The following is a 17,948-nucleotide window of genomic DNA, read 5'->3' on the forward strand; positions in this document are numbered from 1 at the left end:
GAGTTCAAGACCAGCCTGGCCAATATGGTGAAACCCCGTTTCTACTAAAAATAAAAAAAACTTTTTTGAGTCAGGGTGTCACTCTGTCACTCAGGCTGGAGTGCAATGGTGTGATAATGGTGGCAGCCTTGACCTCCTGGACTCAAGGGATCCTCCTACCTCAGTCTCCCCAGTAGGTGGGACTACAGGTATGCACAACCACACCCAGCTAATTTTTTGATTCTTTGTAATATTTTTGAAAACTCGTGTGAATCTATAATTATTTCAAAATAAAAAGTTAAAAGAAGACAACTCTAATACTTGGATATAGGTATTATAGATGACTGGATAACACTTAAAATGTCTTCCTGAACACTTGAACATGTCATTCTTTATTTAAATGAGGCCTGTTAAAAATACGACTTTCTCTTTTCAACCCATTACCCAAAATATTCAATAGTAAAAGTAAAGTAAAATAATTAGAAGTTGAAGGGATTTGGTACATTATATTTCTTTAAGTCAAAGCCTCAATTTTGTAATGAAATGAAATAAACCCTTGTGAATTATCTTAATGCTATGTCAACAGAATTTATTTTGGAAATGGTTACCTCCATTTGTGAGGTGAAATGAAGATACCTTCTTGAATGATGATATTGAAAATTACATTGAAACTTAATTTCCGTATTTTTGACAAATAAATATTGTACAGAATGAGAATAGCAGATAAATATCCTTGTAATACCCAATTTTACTGAAATTCATTAGAAAGTTGAGAAAATGTATTTCACCATGTAGGCTTTTTTCAACTTACCATAATAGTTAATGAATACAATGTGGGAAGTATTTGAGTAGTCTTCATCAGTTATTAGCTGATCATCAGAACACACCATGAATAAAATAGTAAAGTCTACTTTCTGGGATCTCCGGGGAGAAAAAAGATTGCTTCTGCATGTACAGTGTTGAAGAGGTTCTGAAGGTTATTCATGGGTGATTCCAATCCTCAAGTCAACTATCCAGGCAGCTTCTAAATTCATTTTTATCTTCAGCTTTAAAAATCCTTCACAGATACTCCAATGTTTTAAAGAGTACTTTAAAATTTTTATCTATTCTGCCACCCTTTAGATACATTATTATTTAAAAATATTAATTATTCTGTCTTATACATATTTGGAGGGTCCAGTTAGCTTTAAAAAAAAAAAAACACAAAAAAAACCTTTCTCCTAGTTTATCTTGGAATAGTGCAGAGGGAAAAGATTACACTGGATGTTTTGGTTCCAGAGTCTACACAAGGTCAGTAATTTTCTTTGCTTTCATTTGTAAACCCAGAACCAGATCTCTAATCATCTCACTGGCAAAAGAAATAGAACAGAAACATGTGTGTCCTCATATTATGACAATATAAGTTATCCTGTGTGTAAGATCTTATTTAATAGCACATGAGTAATTACTATCACTTTTAATTAAAACAGAACAGCTCCTGTGAAACAATGAGTAAGGCATATTCTTGCATATAACTCCTTTTCATTTCTTAAATTGGCAGCTCTTTCCCATCAGTTTCAGCTATCATCAACATTTCATCCACTCCCAATGAATCAGGAGGAAAAATTATATGGTAACTTTGGATTATGTGATCTAAAAGATGGAAACTTGGTTTCTCCTAGTCAATAGCAGATTTTTGATTAATCTAGTTTATTCCTGCACTCACCTGGGAAGCAGATCAATCTAACTCTTTTAGAGCATTAAAAAGGGAATATTTTTATATATTCACCTTTTTGCAAATTATTTTATTTTAAGGTTGCAGTCTTACCCTTTGTGGAGAGCACAGATAAGATTTGGAAATGAAGAAGTTTTGTGAAATAAAGTAGTTTTGCATTGCAAAGACAACTGCTTGCTTCCATTACATGATCTAAGTTCTCATAATACCTTGATATTGGAGGCTTCATCCTTATGCTGAGAATTTCCATGGCTGTGCGTTTCAGTCACAATTTTAAACCTTTCAAAATGTAGTTGCTCTCTTTGATATGAATGTACCATGTTCTCTGATGTAGGCTCATAGGTCCAACTAACTGAAAGCCTCAATTTGTGGGAAGAAGAGAAGCGAGGCTGGGGACACAGCACAAACGGTGTTTACGCCACTGAAGTTCTTTTGAAATGGAAAGGCTCTGCATGAAGAAGCGAGCAGTTATGCCACTGCCTCGCCAATTCCAGTGAGGAGCTCATCTTCAATGTAGTGTTCAACGTAGGTGGCAAAACTGTAATTTTTCCCTTTTTTGAAACTATTTTTTCTTCTTTTATTTTTGAAATTCTCATCTAAGCGACAGTTTCTTGTACTATAGTGACTCCTGCTGGGAGAGGTAAGTTGAAGTAGCTGAAGGTCTCTTACAGATATATCAACTCCCGGCCAGTAAAAAAGATGTCCTAAACGCAGGAGATGGAGTTAAACTGTTCCCCTACCTTGGACGCAATGGCTTCTTTCATCACTAAGAACAAACCCCTAGGTTTTACAATTGAGACTGAGAAACTAGTACAGTACTTGTACAATTTTTGATCTACAGCATCACGACGTGAAGCTGCAACAATTAGATGTAAAGGGTCCATTCATGAGGAATAACATCACTTTGACCCTTTGTGTTAGCTCCTACTGCTAATCTTTCCATAAGCGTGAACTTACTTTCAATTTGAAGAAGATGAAAAAGTCTTTTGCAAAACCCCAATACTGTTTTCTGATCTATGTACCTGAATGGAGAAACGTAGTCTTACCTCGTTTTTTTCCACTACAAGCCAAGCTACTTGTAATCCTTCCAAACCTTTAAAGGGGACCTCCCTTGTTAGCATCTCCCAGAGAACCTGGAACAAAAAGAAAATGGAATTTTTATTCTTGTACTTTATATTTTTTGGTACATATTACTGAAACTTTATCTAACATGTAATTGTATCTAATTACCAGACACAACCAACCCCATCTGTAGAAACTTGGGCAAAACAATTATGCTCATGCACACAACTTCTTCCATATATTAAATACTTTTTATGTTCTTTTTTATAAAGAAAAAACCTGGTTTAGAAATTAGGACATCTAGAGCCAGACTTAAAATTTTATGAAACCAATGGGCCTGACTGATTTAATGTCATCTCATAAGTTATTAGAATTTTTATGTTCTCACAAATTAGATTTTGTATTTTGTTAGTTAAAACTCTTTCTACCTTCAATTTCTGATATATTTGTCTAGGAAATAATAACTGGGAATTCAACAGTATTTTAAAAGGATCAATAATGGTCTCATCAAAAATAACTGAGCCCCAAATCCAAATCACTGGCTAACCTACCCACCCCACATTGGTAGACACTTGCAAAATTGTCATATTTAGATTTTACATGTTACCTTTTAGATTTTGGAGAAATTTCCCTCAAAATGAGTCGGTCTAAGGGATCTATTTTCATCTACCTACAATATAATCTATTATACCGTACTCTAAGATGTAATAAACACTTTCTATACACATAAGCTGACTGTGAATGTGAGCTGATGTGTGTGTTCATCTTTGTGCAGTTCTTGAGATCAGTATGATTATTAAATCTGAGTGGAATGCCCAAAGAAAGCAAACGGATGCTAGGAATACTGCTGAACTGGGTTCTCTTGAAACACTGAGTAATGGAGATTTGTATACTACATTACTTTTCCCTATTTATACAAATGGAGTTCAAAAATGTGAGTCGACCAATACTCTGTAAAGTGCAAAAACAATTCTAATTTTATCAGTAATAGTCCTAATAATAAAAACCACTACAAGTTATTGAGTACTTATTATATTCCAGATACCCTTTTCACATATTACCATGATTAATAGCAATCCTATTGGATACATATTACTTTCATTTTATAGGTGAGGAAACTATATAAAAAGTTAAAAAAAAACCTTACCCAAAGACACTCAGTTATCCAGTGACAGAGCCAGAATATGAACCTGCTGGCTCGCCCTGAAGGTCAGGCTCTTGACCCCTTTTAATTTGAGTGAAGGGCAAGTGGCAGTACTAGAGAGAATGCGACAGGCCCTGTCTTAGGTATGGCGCCCTGGCAGAAGCAGGAAGAGAACCAGTGGCTTCGACTCAGATTTCCCTTGTTCTAAAAACAAAAGCTCATTTCTAATAGGAATGTAGATGGAGCACACATACTCTAGTCAAGCAAATCATAGAAACTTTTCACTCCATATCCACTGTTTCCTCAGCCAGGGCTCAGTCTCATTCGAACCATAACATAGTAAATGAATTCTGGCTAATACGAAGATAATTAGCAGGAAAATCAGGGAAATTGGCAGATGCTGCTCAAGCAGGAGAAAAAAATTCACTGAAGCCTCTTTGGGCTTTTAATCAAGTGTGTAAGGTACTCCTTTAGAGGAGCTACTGAATAATTCTATTTGAGTCACATAAGTGATTAGGAAAAGGTAAGGGGCATCCCATAAGGGGACAATTCTAGTGAACACCACACGTAAAGGAAGGGTGAGAGCCAGAACAGGTATGCAATCACCCTGACCTACACAGGGAGGGAGGCCGGGCAGCAAGAGGGCTGAGCAGGAAATGGAGCCCCTCAATTGGCTGCAATTACCACTCCACAGGGGGCTAGGGCTGGGGAGGGGAAAGGATATGAAGGGCAAGTAAATTAATGGATGTGGCATTCCTGAGGAGAATGGGAACAGGGAGTTAGCCTCCAATAAATCAAATGCTCCAGACCCCCAAACGTGCAGATGAGCGGTGCCTCTTTCCTTCTGAGTTTGGCCTGCAGGTATGATGCACGTGTGCACACATGCACACACTGAATTTTGTGAAGTAAATTGCAAAACCAAGAGTTTTGGGGGATAACACCAGAAAAACATTTACGTCATTCTTGATTCCAAAATATTCTGCTGGAAAATGTCCAAAATCTAATAAAATTTAAGTTATATTTCTCTGAGAGTTCTAACTGTGAAAAATAAAGAAAAAAAATAAGCCAGTTTCATTTGACTCCCTCTGTGTCTCTGAAGAGCTACGACAGCTGAGGGAGTTAGTAAAAGTGTCTGAGGTGGCGTCATTAGCCGCTATGTCCTGAAGCCCAAATGAGGTCTTTAGTTTTATTCCAGTATCAGCACATCTCATGATTTCCTTTTATTAATTCCCTGGATTCGGGAATGTATCAAAAAGTAGGTGGTATAAGACACCAGCTTTTTTTTTTTTTTACACTAAACAAAATGACATTTGGCATACAAAAGTAACTTTATTGAGGAAGTCACTTGAAGGTTTAAAAATATATTAAATGATGCCTAAAAATACCAGTTATGGGGATTCAGGCCAAATATTATTGTGATCTTTCACCTTAAAAATATTTTCCGACTCATTTTATATTGAGACGTCCTCACATTTAAACTATGCTCACAAGGAAAATTTCTATTTTCAGTTTACAGAATAGAAACTTGGAAAAGACTGCGTACTTTTTCTGCCCTTTCTTTTCCAAACAATAGAAAGCCATTACCTGAGCCCAGCTTGTTCTGGAACAGTGCTCACAGACAAGCCAGGCGGCCATGCTGTCTCTTCAGCCACTCTGTTTTCAAGGCTGGTTTTGGCTGAGAGGCTTCTGAGAAGGTAATCCTTTCTGCATTGTCATTAGAATAGCTTTTTTTTTTTTAAGAATATCTAGGCCTTGTGTTCTCAGAAGGCTTACTCTTTCAGTGATTTTTGCTTTTCCTTTTTTGTGGATAACGTACTAAACACTCTTCCTGGTTCAGTCCTCCAAGAGAAGTTCTCATAAGAGGGTAGAAAAATCTCATTTCTTATAAAATGGAGGGAAACCATTGCCTGCCTAGCAAAGTTTACCAGTGTAAGAGCAAGGATCATAAAATCCACTTCTGGCATTCACAGCACATTTATTTTAAGGCAGTACAAGGTTAGTGAGTCTTGCCATTTGTTAAGAAGCAACAAAGGTTTATCAACCTGGGGAGGGCTGGTAGTTTTAGAAGTAGTAGGGGCTAAATTCTTACAGCAGTCTAAAAAATTAGAAAAACAAAAACCAAAAATGTATTGCAGTTTTTTGGGTGGATTTCAAAAAAACAACTTTTTTTTAAATGGTCTTATTCATCTGTGTGTGACTGCTGTGTGCAGAGGGGGTTTCAATGAACAGAACAGACTCCCAGTGAACAATGGGATATTTAATGCAAACAAATGCTCCTACTGACAAAGGAGTCTTGGCTACTCACCTATTTTTGAAAAGACATAAAAAATTCAAAATAACCACATTTTGAATTAAAATAGGTATCATTTTCCAAGTTTATGGACCACAAACTTCTAAAACTAAAATGGTCCCAACCTTAACAACTATCCTCACCTGCTCTTTTCTATAACATTCACTTTGAACACATAATGCTTTCTTCATTAAAAAAAAAAAAAAAAAAAAAAATCTGTGATTGTTTAAATAAGAAGTCGCTGGAAAGCATACGTTATATTTTTTCTTTCACTAACGGTGTTTATTTAGAACTAACAGAATGAGAAGAGGTCAGAATTAAATACTAGGTTGGTGCAAAAGCAATTGCAGTTTTTGCCATTACTTTTAAATGGCAAAACTTCAATTGCTTTTGCACCAACATATACAGTCCTGAGTTCTTGCTATAATTAAATAATTAAAAAAGTATACAGATGCTATAATTAAATTAGCATCTGTATACTTTTCTGAATGGATTTACTGACACAACTATCTGAGAGGCAAACCAGCATTCCAAGCAAACCTTTCTCTTCAAGATAGTCACACAGCAGAAGCTGTTTTAAAACAGACTTGCTGAAGTAGCATTTCTGTTTCCACCAGGTAAGGGAAGGCTGTAGCCTGAATGCAGAATTGATATTCCCCGTCACATGATGGGGCGGACAGGTTCTGCAGAGCAACATCCAGTGTGTAAATACAGAGCAACACTGGAAACGCTCAGCGGCTGGTGGTTGAGTTTATTTCAGTAAGTGAAATTACTCGATAGGATGGTTTGTTAAGCGTTTGTTAAATCCCTCCAAAACCAAACCAAACCAAACCAAGCAAAGGTAGGGTCAGCACACAAGCAGAGAGAAAAGCTAATCCACAAAGAGACGTGTTCAAGCCCTTCTACTGAAATGTGGTGCATAGTTTCTTAAGTGAAGAGATTTTTAATAAAAAACACTGAAAACGTGCAGCTCCAGAAAGGTTGACTCAAACTATGTTTAAGAAATGGGGTCAATGTGGAATGTAGGAAGAGATTTTAAAATGATACAGGAAAAAAATCCTAAGCTCTGCAAACAGAAGTCACCTCTTAACATCTTTTACAGTTTGTGTGTGAAAAGGAATTTGTGCTTTGGCTACTGGTACTAAGATTGTACTTCATCTCAGGAAAAGCAGAGGGGTGCATTTCACACCAAAGCCCTGGCAACTGTAAGGCTTTGAAAGAAGGCAGCATAAAGTTTGTTTTCATACATGAAATAATATTGAGACCAAAAGTTCACTCTATGTATAGTTGTGTCTTAAGGTCAAAAATTTTTGAGATAAGGAAATTCAAAGACTTGGGGGAGAATTTTAAAAGTAAAAGCACTGTATGTGTGTGGACTCATAAGTGCAAAAATGAACCTCAAAAGTCTTCTAGTTCATATAAATGTGCCAAACAATTTAAAAGCTATAACCATCTACAGTAACTATAACAAATACATATAACATACCTATATATAGATCACCAACATACATGTTTATATACATTTATACACACATGCACATGAAAGGAGTGGGAGTGCTGGGCTCCTACTGAGCCACTCTGTACCGTCAGCTGGAACAGTGACTAAACAAGCCATGTTCCTAAGCCATGCTGCTCATCTTCCCAAGCCGTCTTGCTCCGTAGAGGTGCCTGCAACGATGGCCTGCTGCAGAATACAGAGTGGCTTTTTCATGTTTGATGGGTTGTAAGAAACAGAAAACCAACTATGGCATCTATGAAGACTATGCAACAGAGACTGTAAGTGGCCTGCAAAGCCAAAAAAATATATTATCCGGTCCTTTCTAGAAAAACTTTGCTTTTTCCTATTTCTACAGGACAAAATGAGACGCCATTCCCAACAAGCAGGATAAGAAAAATTTAAATTACCCTCAGATGGTGTGTGACTCAAATAAACGTTTGGTTATAAATGAAGGAATGTACTTTCACAAGAGAAAACAATCTTACAGAGTCTTCAATTGCTACAAATACCCCATTTTCAGAATATCCCACAGATGAATGTATGGTGGTTAGAATGTAGTAACATTTGACATAGGAGACTAGTTTTAGAAGCTGGTCTCCTCTGAAACTTATATTTTGTTTTTTCTTTTTTTCAATGAGAAATATTTGATCACTGTCTGTAATAGCTTATAGTCTTCATTCTTAAGAAACATCCAGAATCAAGGGATATCAGGTATTGATGTTTTTTCTTTTTTTGCGTATCAGGTATTAAGCCTGATATTATTGTTGCCTTCTGACCTTTAAAATTCTAGCCTTCAGCCAAAAATATATATTTCATTCTTGAAGTGATTTTTGTCAATAGCTAACAAAATTAATCTCTATTAACTTGGTATACATAGGATGTGTTATGATTTCGAAAGAGCTAGTCACTGAAACAAGTTCAAAACCTGTGAAGCTAGCATTAAATACCTAGAGACTGAATAAAGAAAAAAAAACAGGTCTGACAACGTGAATCTCCTCTTGTGTCATTGGCTACCACCTGTGGTAAGAAAACACAAAGTTCAGGACGAAGAGGCATGCTGATTTGGACCCAAAACAGACTGCTTCTTTACCCAGTACTATGAAAATGCCCTTTTAGGAAGTAATAGTATAAATAGCAGGGCAGTATAATAGTATAAATAGCAGGGCAGTATGAGATGTAAAGATAGGGAATTCCAAAACTATTCTGGACTTTTTAAAGACTACATAACAATTTAGGGAAAAGTTTATCCTCAACAAAAGGCAACAAATGAATTCCTTCCTCCAGCAAAGAACTCTCCCACTCCTCACTTCCTTCTCTCTGATAATGCAGGTATAACCTGTTCCTCAGGAAATGGCCCATCTCCAAATTCCTCCTCCAGGAGCTTCTGCTCCTTAACTGATTCATTCCTGTGGTCTCCATTCCTTGAGCACTCCACCCCCACATTAGTCAATTCTCTATGTGGTTCTGCTGTGATTCTTATGTAATGTCTTAGAGTCATGCTTCAGATAGTCACTGCTACTCTAAGACTGGCAGCAGACATGGACAAAGTCATCTGGTAAGTGCTAAGTGCATTTTCTTCTGGACTTTCAGAAATTGATGAATCAGTTTAATAGTTGAGACTCAAAAGTTTCCTGGTAATTAACTCGCTTGGCAGATCTATTGGTGATTTTACACTGTTTAAGTAATCCATTACAACGAAGTCCTGTTCCAAATGATCCACATTTCCATTGAAATTACAGAGATAGTCTACAGTCACATTACCACCCTGCAAAAAATAATTCTCAGGCAAAGTGGAGCCCAACACTATCTCGGGTTCCATTTAATTTGTTGCTTGTAAGTGGTGTTGGTTTCTTCTCAACACAGGACAAAATAACTCCGATGATTAAAAATGATTAAACATTTTGGCAACTAGGAAGCGTTCTCCAGTGGTGCTGCTTCAGGCATTTCACCAGCAGTACAGTCTCAAATAAAAATAAAACCATGTTAAACTGTATCTCTCTTCTTCCCTAGAGTGTTTGCTTTTTGTATTTCCTTTAGTAAACAAGAAATGAGAAATGAACTCACCACACCGTAGGAATATGTGTCACAAGTTTCTGACACAGGGAGACTTTGGATAACTTCTGGAGCCATCCATGGGAAAGTTCCAACCAAGGACATGTGTGTTGTATGGTTATGGAACCGAGAGGCACCAAAGTCACAAATCTGAGGAGACAGGAATCAGTATCAACTTTCTACTTATTGGCTAATTAAGGAATTATTAGTTACAAAAATCTACATCTGAAATTAACAATTTTTAAAGTGAAAGAAGTAGTCTTACCTTCAATACTCCATCAGCAGCTATAACAACTAAAAAAGAAAAAAGGATAAATTATGACAATCATCTAATTGGTTTGAGCTGTTTTCTACTGGAAAAACCATAAACTTCTATTTCTGTCTTCAATATGGGATTACGAAAGGTGAAATCAATGTATTTACAGCATTGAGGATTCTGCAAAAGGGGGCTGACATTAAAACAAAAACTTAATTCCATCAGGTACTGATTAAAAAGGCTTCTGAGGCATTTATTTTATCTAAATGCAGTACTGTCCAATAAGAAAGGCACAAATTAGTAGTAGTTAGGAGAACCAAATTTTTACCTGGGTTCTGCCCGTATACTGCCAATGTGACACTGAGGTAGTCATTAGCTTTACTACTTCGTATTATATGTAGGGTTTCCTCACAACTGAGTGATTTTTGTTAAAGGTGGAGAGAATATTCATTCATTCACTTGCTCATACATTCATTCATTTAATAAATATTTGCTGAGGCTACTGTGGGTAAGGCCATGTACTATGCTGTGGAACAGGACTGTGAGCAAGTCTGGCACTGTCTTTGCTCTCAGGGGGTTTATATTTCTTATCAGAGAGACAATTAAATAAACATCTACAACAAAGTGGGATAGATTCCATGATGAGAGAAACAAACAAACTATAGAGCCAAAGAACAATGATATCTATGTCAGGGGAGGTCAGATGAAGTTTCCTGTAAGAAATGATGCTTATGCTAAAACCTGAAAAACACAGGAGCTAACCAGAAAGAGGAGCGCTGAGGGAGGAAAGCAGTTTCCCAGGCAGAAGAGAGAGTCTATGCAAAAACTCAGGAGCAGACAAAAAAGGCATGGCAATTTTGGAAGGTAGGGGCCAGGTCAAGAAAAGCCCTTGTGAGAAAGAGAAAGCCAATGAGCAATTTTATGTGGAGGAATGAAATGAGCAAAGGTGCAGAGGGGAGACTATGTCAGAGAAGAATAGACCTGGAGGCAAGGGGATCACTTTGCACTCAAGGTTTTGTGGTCCAGGAGACAGATGAGGACGCCTGTACTAAGGCAGTGGCAAAGGACAGGAGAAAAGTTGACCGAGTCAAAAAATATTTACGATGTAGGATCACCTAGGCTTGATGAATGGCTGGTTATTGGGGGAGAAGGAAGAGAACTCAAGGATAAAATCAGATAAAGAACCAATACAGATTAATGGTTAGAATAGGAGCTCTGGATTTAAACAGTAACTACTATTTATCTCATTTCTGGCTTGGGCAAACAGTACTGCCACTTAGTAAAGGAAATGCAGGGATGATTTTTTGGGGGTAGCGAGAAAATGAAAAGATTAATTTGGATATAATATATTTTAGGGTCTTAACAAATATCTATGTGGATGTGTCTAATCAGCAGATAGATATATAGTTTTGAAGTTGAGATCTGTTTTCGAGTGTTAACATGTAAATAGGGCTTTTATGGGAGTGCAGGGATCAGAGCATAAGAGGAGATGAGTCCAAGGATAAAGTTCTGAAGAACTGTTTCAGATGTTTCTTTCGTAAACCGTGCAGTGCCTTGAACATGATAGATGATCAATATTTACGAGTTACCGATGATTTTACCAAGGAGGGAAAATGAGCTTTGTATGATATAACATTTGAAAATTGCCTCAGGGTAAACCTGATACTATAAGTATTAAGCTATAAACTTTTATAAATAGAAATGTAAATATTATTAATTTTATATTCAGCTTTCTCATTATAAGATTAACAAGTGCTCATTAGAAAAACTGCCACTATAAAAATACACAACACCACTTTGGGAGGCCAAGACGGGTGGATCACGAGGTCAGGAGATCGAGACCATCCTGGCTAACACGGTGAAACCCCGTCTCTACTAAAAAATACAAAAAATTAGCCGGGCGAGGTGGCGGGCGCCTGTAGTCCCAGCTACTCGGGAGGCTGAGGCAGGAGAATGGCGTAAACCTGGGAGGCAGAGCTTGCAGTGAGCTGAGATCCGGCCACTGCACTCCAGCCTGGGCGACAGAGCGAGACTCCGTCTCAAAAAAAAAACAAAAAAAACACGTAACACAGAAAGTGAAACTCTGGTTACCTTTCCAAGAGAAAAAGAATTGCTATAAGTTAGTTCTGTATTCTTTCAATATGAGTGTATGTGTTTTTCTATTTAGTAACTGTAACACATATAACTGTAACTTTTTAAAATGGGGACATTCTCCATTGTTATATAGTCTTCATAATGATAGCATGGATAAATCCATAATTTAGTTAGTCATTCCTCTTTTGTAGAAGATTTAAGATATACTGAAGTCCAACAATATAGTTAAATTGAAATTCTGAGCATGAACTGAAAATTTACAAATTCATAAAACTGATATTTTCTACTATAGTCTAGATTATTTCCTAATGACTTCCTGTTAGCTGACCATATATCAAAAGTGCTTAGTTCCAGGAAGCTTATGTCTAAGAAGAACCAAAGAATGTGTGATAGCCTAGAAGAGGAAAGGACAATCAGACAGGGTTAAATTGGTGGGCCAGCCTGGACTACTGATGAGTGGCAGGTCCCGATAACTTCCCTCCCCGCCCCCATCTCTTCACCCCCTGCTAAACACACACACAGTCACACACACAAACATCACAGTCCTGGGGCATGTGCAAGGGTACCTGATCGATTCATTCCCTGGTCCTCTTCCACTACTTGTCATCACTACCTGTTCTAAGGATCACACTATTAGCATATACTCATTTTAATTAAAGATCTCCTAAAAATAGAGAGTTCTCTTCCTCCTTGCTGAGAGCATTTAGAAAGCATGTAAATAATTAATTGATACGAGGGTATTCAAAATAGTAGCAAACTCTGGTGTTTACTTTAGCTAGTTCTATAACCCTACTGCCTTTCTCAGATAACTCTGAAGTGACATAGCGGAAGAAGCATTCTGTTACCACTCCTACTTGAAGGTAATGTCTAATCCTGCAAGTTATTTTAAAATGCTCACCCTCCAAATTATAAAACACAGGGCCATAAATAAACTTTAGAAAGTACAGAAGAAGAGAAAGAAGAAAAAGAGAGCCTTTACTTTCCAAACTTCCAAACATGTGGCTCATGTTGCACCCTACTCCAGGTAATACAGGCAGGACTGGCACAAACAATTTACACCATGCAATTCAGACGCAACAAGAACAAAATTCAAAATTGATAGTGCACAAAGCCACCTAAAAATAGAAGACTAAAAATATATGACTGCACACTTTGACACAGCAGTATCTCTTTTAGAAAATGATTCTAGGGAAATAATTAGGGATGTCTTGAAAAATTTGGCTGAAATAGTAAGCCCAACATTTCTTATCAGAGAAAAAATGTAAACAATTCAAATGTCCACATTCTGGGCTATATTTATACAGTGAAATGCTGTGCAGCTTCCTCAAATAATATCAAGGATTTTGTTATTTATTGACAGTAGAAAGGCTTCCATGGTATCAGCAGTGAGTCCAATAGTAGGTTACAAAAGGTATGTAAAAGCATGATGCTCATTTCTACATGCAAGTGTATATAATTTGTAATAAAATAGGTAAAATAAAAACATAACTACATTACCGTTTCTTGACTTGAGGTCTCTGTGAATCACCTTGACAGGAGCCTCCATATGTAAATAGTGCATTCCTTTTCACACAAGAAGAAAGAAAGGCCTATTAATATTTTTCAACATTACATCAGTATTACCTTTCATAGTTTTTCAAAGAACTCAAGAGCAGAAACTAATTCACATGTCTTACTCTTCCATGACTGATAAAATGAGAAGAGAATATATCTACATTAGTAACATGTATATGTGAAGTCAAATTTATAAACTTTAATCTCTTAGAGATTAGGAATTTGACTGTGGGTAAAGCTAACTTCTTAAAATACCTAACAAGGACACCTTAATTTTCTGCAGTCTGCGTGAAAATAGTACAGTAACCACTGAAAGGAGTGCTCTATGTATTCCACTACCAACTACCTTCTAAATCTGCCAAAGTTCTGAGTAAAATTTGCGGTTTTCATCTGGTTGTCTGTGGTTACCCAGCTGCAGATTCTGATGTCCAGTTACCAAAGTTCCGGATGTCTATGGTTACCCAGCTGCAGCTTGGCTTATTTTCTCAGTACCCATTCCAACAAGACCTGGGAGTGGATGTGGAGTAGCAGTGGGGAGAACTGGGAGGATTAGTTATGGTTAGTAAATAATTTTATGATCTTCAGATAAAAAAGTATATAGTAGTTACAAAATATTTCATTCCTTTCACAAGGATAAATCTTTGAGATAATCTGCATTTCAACATACTCCAAAATTCTTTCCATCATATTTAGGATGTAAATCCAATTACTTCAGTATATTGGGTATATATAAACTTTTCAGAGTTTTATTATTTTGAGTCAGAAATTATACTTTAAAGACATATTTTATGGTTACCACCTTAGCAGTTTTTGACCCTTTCTGTATTTATGTACTGTCTACCCCTTTAGAATAAAAAAAGGATGATTTTCTACTAAAATATATCTTCTTTATTTCTCAAGTTGTCTTTTCTAAATAATGGCAGAAACAGCCTCCCCCTCACCTCCAAATCAAACAGGTTTCTTTTTAAAATGAACAATACATTGAAAATAATTTAATAAGAGGCTTTGGCTTTTTAAAGTGTATAGAACATTTTAATTTTATAGAGGTTAATTTAAAAATCTCTTCTTCTTCTACTATTTTAATTATTGTATATTGAAGAATCGTGAAAGGACAAAGAAAATAAAAAAATTTAAACTCTTGCCTTTTAATGATATCACCGAATGATATTACTGAAAAGAGTCAAGTTAACACAAGTATTAGTAATTATGTGATCTTAGATAAGATGTAACTGGGATAAAGGAAATTTCTCTTCTGATACGAAGTTCTACATCCCTCAAACTGCAAAAATTCAATAGCTACAACTTGGGTAGCATTTAATAATCTATATGACTGGATTTCACAGTTACCTCTGTCTTGCTTTAGAATCAAATTCCTTAATAATTTTTCAGGTAGGAACTGTATAATTACTATTACTGGTAGAGATAGTTTCTACACTTGCTGACAAGTAAGGATTTCAAAAAACAAGACTCAAATACAAAAGCTTTAAATATAGGCACTTTTCTTCCTCATGGCAGATTATCATAAGCAAAAAGTACCATAAAGTTTTTGTGTACAGTGCATAGTACACATTTAAATAATATTTCATATAAACAATAGTCATCACACTCACATAAAATTCTATTTAATGTTTTTGTAGATCCATCTATAATTCTGCCTTATTTTTATTGCAAACAATTAAGAAGGCTGAAAAATACTTTCATCAGGTGTACATTCAGGGTTTCCTAGAAAAAGAGTTGGCAGGTATATGTCTGGGCGCGGTGGCTCAAGCCTGTAATCCCAGCACTTTGGGAGGCCGAGATGGGCGGATCACGAGGTCAGGAGATCGAGACCATCCTGGCTAACACGGTGAAACCCCGTCTCTACTAAAAATACAAAAAACTAGCCGGGCGAGGTGGCGGGCGCCTGTAGTCCCAGCTACTCTGGAGGCTGAGGCAGGAGAATGGCATAAACCCGGGAGGCGGAGCTTGCGGTGAGCTGAGATCCGGACACTGCACTCCAGCCTGGGTGACAGAGCGAGACTCCGTCTCAAAAAAAAAAAAAAAAAGAAAAAGAAAAAGAGTTGGCAGGTATAACTGAGGAGACTTTTGGGGAGAATTGGAATGAGTGGTGACCATTTTGAGACTGGATTGGAGTTTATCTGCTTTTGTTCCTTTTAAGCATTGCTGATTGACTTGCAGCGATTTCAGATATACTTGCTGGTCCACCCTCCATTTATCCTCACATCCAGAAAGAAGAGAATCTTTTTTGCTTTGAGGAGATATTGTCTCAACAGCAATGATGCTGAGCAATGCCTATTTCAAAATACATGAATCAACCTTTACTTAAAATAAACTATTCATTTTTTGATTTCTCAACATATCATTGCTCCAGTGGATTCAACCATAGGTCAACCCAAAAGGTACATAGCTGAATTTGAAACAGAATCTACAAAAAATCAAGCCTTCCTACTTAATCTCTTAAATTCTTAAGTTCTACACACAGCTTTATCAGAGAAAGCTGAAGTCATTCCTAAAGCCCTGATTTGTTTTTTTTTGGGCCATCTTTAAAGGATTTTTAAAATGTTAAGTATTACTTGTGTCCATAAACATACAAGCCTCTTCTCTGCCTCACTCTTCTCACCTGAGGTGAAACACATTAGCCAGACAGGCAAAAGGGATTTTATTAATCTGCAGTTTTGGACACCATCGGGGGCCCAATCCCATTCTCTCCTTCCCTATTTTTTTTTTTTTTTTGAGAAGGAGTCTCGCTCTGCCACCCAGGCTGGAGTGCAATGGCCCAATCTTGGCTCACCACAACCTCTGCCTCTCGAGTTCAAGTGATTGTTCTGTCTTAGCCTCCCGAGTAGCTGGGATTACAGGCATGCGCCACCACCATGCCCAGCTAATTTTGTATTTTTAGTAGAAATGGGGTTTCTCCATGATAGTCAGGCTGGTCTCAAACTCCTGACCTCAGGTGATCCACCTTCCCTGGCTTCCCAAAGTGCTGAGATTACAGGCGTGAGCCACCGCGCCTGGCCTCTCCTTCCTTATTTTTAACTCTGGTGCCAGTTTGCTATCTAATTCTTTTTTTTTTTTTTTTTTCTAGACTGAATCTCACTCTGGCTGGAGTGCAGTGGCTTGATGTTGGCTCACTGCAAACCTCTGGGGCTTGAGCGATTCTCGTGCCTCAGCCTCCCAAGTTGTTGACTACAGGCGAGTAGTGCATCACCACGCCCAGCTAATTTTTTGTATTTTTAGTAGAGACAGAGTTTCGCCTTGTTGGCCAGGCTGACCTCAAACTCCTGGCCTCAAGAGACCCACCCACCTCGGCCTCCCAAAGTGCTGGGATTATAGGCGTGAGCCACTGCACCAGGTCCAGTTTGCTACCTAATTCTATTCCTTCTCTTCCTTGCCTTCTGATGCAGAGCACTAGCACTCTCGAGAAAACACCAAGAATGACTCAGCTGATGTGGAGCCAAGAGACTTACCCCTCACTCGGGATGATGTGGCATGTGCTTAAGGGGGTGCAGGGAGAAGAGGTTCCCAGACTGGGAACCAGGGATGCTTAAGTAGAGCACAGCAGGAAGCAGAGTGACTGATGTTAGCTGATTTGTTTGCTGTCTATCTGTTCTAAGTGCCAATAAGTAGTGACATGGTTGTAACTGGCTGAGCACCCTAAATGCAAATGTATGTAAGGTGATATGCTGTAAGTTAAGGACTACCTACATATGCATTTACATTATTGAAGGGTATTTCCACAATGTTGCAGGCAGCTCCTAATCAAGGCACATCACCTTGCTTACAGAGAGCTGGTCCTTGTGTTCTACTGACAAGAAGAGAAGTCTCTACGATGTTACATGAAAATATCTTTACGAATATGAAGGTTTCCGCATGATTTGAGATGCCTGATGCATCAATACACAATTAAGCAAATTAACATAGCTAAAGTCTCAGGTACACTACCCTAAACACAGAGCTTATTATTTTTATAATGTAATGAGGCATCATTCAGCAGCAGCATCCAGCATGAAACTCAAATTTTTTTTCACTTTCCCTATTTGAAGAATTTGGTAGGTGTTGATGAAACTTAAAATAGACAATTCCCCAAAGGAAACACTACTACTTTTGGAAGTCACACAGTGAAATCAACGCATGAGTTGCTTCCCTTACTGAGTGCTAAATCACGTTCTATTTGCTTTGTAAAGAGATGCTTGTAGAGAATGGAGTAGTAAAATGTAAAGGAGTTAATTGCCCCAGGAAAATTCAGACACACTTTGTAGGGGTTGCTAGAATACAAATATAACTATCAGTGTTCATTATTTAGAT

General features: G+C 37.4%; 1 protein-coding gene across 4 annotated transcripts in view; it reads right to left on the bottom strand.

Annotated features, from left to right (window-relative positions):
• The window catches only part of LOC105548061 (mitogen-activated protein kinase kinase kinase MLT), a 198,530-nt gene that overhangs the window by 67,706 nt on the left and 112,876 nt on the right, over positions 1–17,948 (bottom strand). For all 4 annotated transcript variants that reach the window (XM_011991902.1, XM_011991900.1, XM_011991903.1 and 1 more), the window contains exons 5-8: positions 13,587–13,652; positions 10,005–10,033; positions 9,752–9,889; positions 2,740–2,826 (exon numbers count right to left, since the gene is read on the bottom strand). In XM_011991902.1, the coding sequence (XP_011847292.1) occupies positions 2,740–2,826; positions 9,752–9,889; positions 10,005–10,033; positions 13,587–13,652 (320 nt within the window). The remainder of the gene's footprint in view (positions 1–2,739; positions 2,827–9,751; positions 9,890–10,004; positions 10,034–13,586; positions 13,653–17,948) is intronic.

The sequence above is a fragment of the Mandrillus leucophaeus genome, unplaced genomic scaffold, assembly GCF_000951045.1.
Source record: "Mandrillus leucophaeus isolate KB7577 unplaced genomic scaffold, Mleu.le_1.0 Scaffold40, whole genome shotgun sequence".
Taxonomy (NCBI): Eukaryota; Metazoa; Chordata; class Mammalia; order Primates; family Cercopithecidae; genus Mandrillus; species Mandrillus leucophaeus.